This window comes from Bison bison, unplaced genomic scaffold (genome assembly GCF_000754665.1).
Source record: "Bison bison bison isolate TAMUID 2011002044 unplaced genomic scaffold, Bison_UMD1.0 scf7180017864368, whole genome shotgun sequence".
NCBI classification, from domain to species: Eukaryota; Metazoa; Chordata; class Mammalia; order Artiodactyla; family Bovidae; genus Bison; species Bison bison.
Genome location: NW_011494940.1, coordinates 1845085 through 1847083, shown reverse-complemented (window position 1 = coordinate 1847083; position 1999 = coordinate 1845085). Strand labels below are relative to the sequence as shown.

At 57.3% G+C, this 1999-nt stretch overlaps 1 protein-coding gene across 1 annotated transcript in view; it reads right to left on the bottom strand.

Annotated features, from left to right (window-relative positions):
* Positions 1 to 1705, bottom strand: part of ELMSAN1 (ELM2 and Myb/SANT-like domain containing 1) — a 23288-nt gene extending 21583 nt beyond the window's left edge. The window contains exon 1 of the mRNA XM_010855849.1: positions 9 to 1705. Within this exon, the coding sequence (XP_010854151.1) occupies positions 9 to 416 (408 nt within the window). The 5' untranslated portion in view covers positions 417 to 1705. The remainder of the gene's footprint in view (positions 1 to 8) is intronic.
* Between the last annotated feature and the right edge of the window lie 294 nt (positions 1706 to 1999).

Sequence of the window (1999 nt, the reverse complement as noted above, 5' to 3'; positions counted from 1 at the left end):
GGGGGTTTCCACGTGGATTTGGGTGGAGGCTGGCCTGGCTGCTGCTGCCAGCCGCTGTCGCTGACACCCCCGCCCCCTCCCCGCTCCGGGCCCCGCCCTGGAGCCATCACAGAGTTGGGCCACTTGACCGAGCCCACCTGCTGGGACAGCATGGTCCGCTCAGACCCGTACACCACAGAGTTGAGTAGGGCCAGGCTGTTGGAAGGGGGCAGTTCCACCGGCTGGGAGTGGGGAGCAGCCCCTGCTGAACCCTCGTGGGCAAAGTAAGGCTCCTCTTTCACTCTGGACTGTGGAGGGGCCGGGGACTGCTGGGGGGCTTGCAGGGGCTGAGGCTGCTCCTTGGGAGCTGGTTCTTGGTCCCCAAAGAGGCAACGCTTCCGCTTGTTCTGAGCCTTGGGCTGGGCCTGGAGGTTCATGGTGTGGCCAACAGGGGCCCCGGCAGTGAGACCTACTTCACCAGTTGCCCATCCCCTGGGGGATGGTCCTGCTGGAAGCCCGGCCCTAATCCAGCAGCCAGAGGGGGGACCAGCGGAAATGCTGGATGATGCAGTCAGGCACAGGGAGAAAGAACAGCGGGCTCTTCCTTCCTTTCTGCGGAGAGGCTCTCGGGCTCCTCTACTCGTCCTGGGTCATGATGCTCCGCAGGGCCCTGGAGCCTGCAGACAGAAGAACAGCAACAATGTCAGCTGCAGCCTCCCAAGGATGCCCCCAGAGGTCTGTACGCGTGTGAGGGGAGGGCCTTGAGGGTCCTGCAGTTCCACTGCCTCCTGGGGACAAGCTCAAGGCCACAGACTGACCATGGTGAGGCAGCAGCTAGGGCCTTGGGGGAGCTACCAGGAGGCAGCAACATCTCCCAGGGTGCTCTGGGACTCTCGCCTAGTCCCACCACCTCGCCCTACTGGTTAGCGTTCAAGACGGCTCATTTGGTTGTGTAACTTCCAAACTTGGCACAAAGGCACCTGCCAAGGGGGCAAGCTGGGGCTGAGATCCAGCCCGAGCCCCTGCAGTCAAGTTGGGATCAGGGGTGACAAAGGCCATATGGGGTTCCCTTCTCCTCTGAAGCCAGGCCTCAACCCACTGGGCAGCCAAGCAGGTCCTCTCACATCTCGGTCCAGGCAGTGGCCTCCCCAACAGAGCCAGCGGGAGTTTTTTTTCAGCCATTGCCTCCTCTGACACTCCATGCACATCTCAGACAGGAAATGGAGAAAACAGCAGCCGCTCCCAACTGTGCAGCTACAGGGTCGGGAGCCCCATCAGGCCCTTGCAGAGTTGAGGCCCAAAGGGTAGGCTGCCGTCCTCTGCATATAGGTGAGGCCCCAGAAGGGTGTGTGTGCAGTCCTAACCCCACCCCTGGGAGGAGCTGCTGGGTGGGACTGTGGCAGCCACAGTCTTCCCCAAAGGAGCACGGAACCTGTTTTGCAACCTGGGCTGGCAGGAGACAGGATGCAGCCCAGTAGCTGGTCAGTCCCCGCCCACCCTCTTCCACCGCCAAAGAGCTCCTGGCATCTTGAGCAAAGAACAGCATAGCTGTGATACTGAGGGGAGGCGGATTTCTAGAACATAAGTCCTGAAGGCTTCTCCCTGACAAGGCATGACCAACGTGCTCACAGTGTTCCTATGTTTGCTTTGTAACTTGATTTAAAATCAACAATAGCATCGAAACATGTATAATATCCTATATGAAATGAATCGCCAGCCCAGGTTCGATGCATGATACAGGATGCTTGGGGCTGGTGCACTGGGATGACCTAGAGGGATGGTATGGGGCGGGAGGTGAGAGGGGGATTCAGGATGGGGAACACATGTACACCTGTGGCAGACTCATGTTGATGTATGGCAAAACCAATACAATATTGTAAAGTAAAAAAATAAAATAAAAGCAACAACAAACAACCCAGGTCATTCTTTTTATCCTGCTACTGAAGAGAAGGCATCCAGACCAGTATTTCATAATTTAGGTATGTTTTTATTACTTGCATGCAAGTTATAACTTACACCT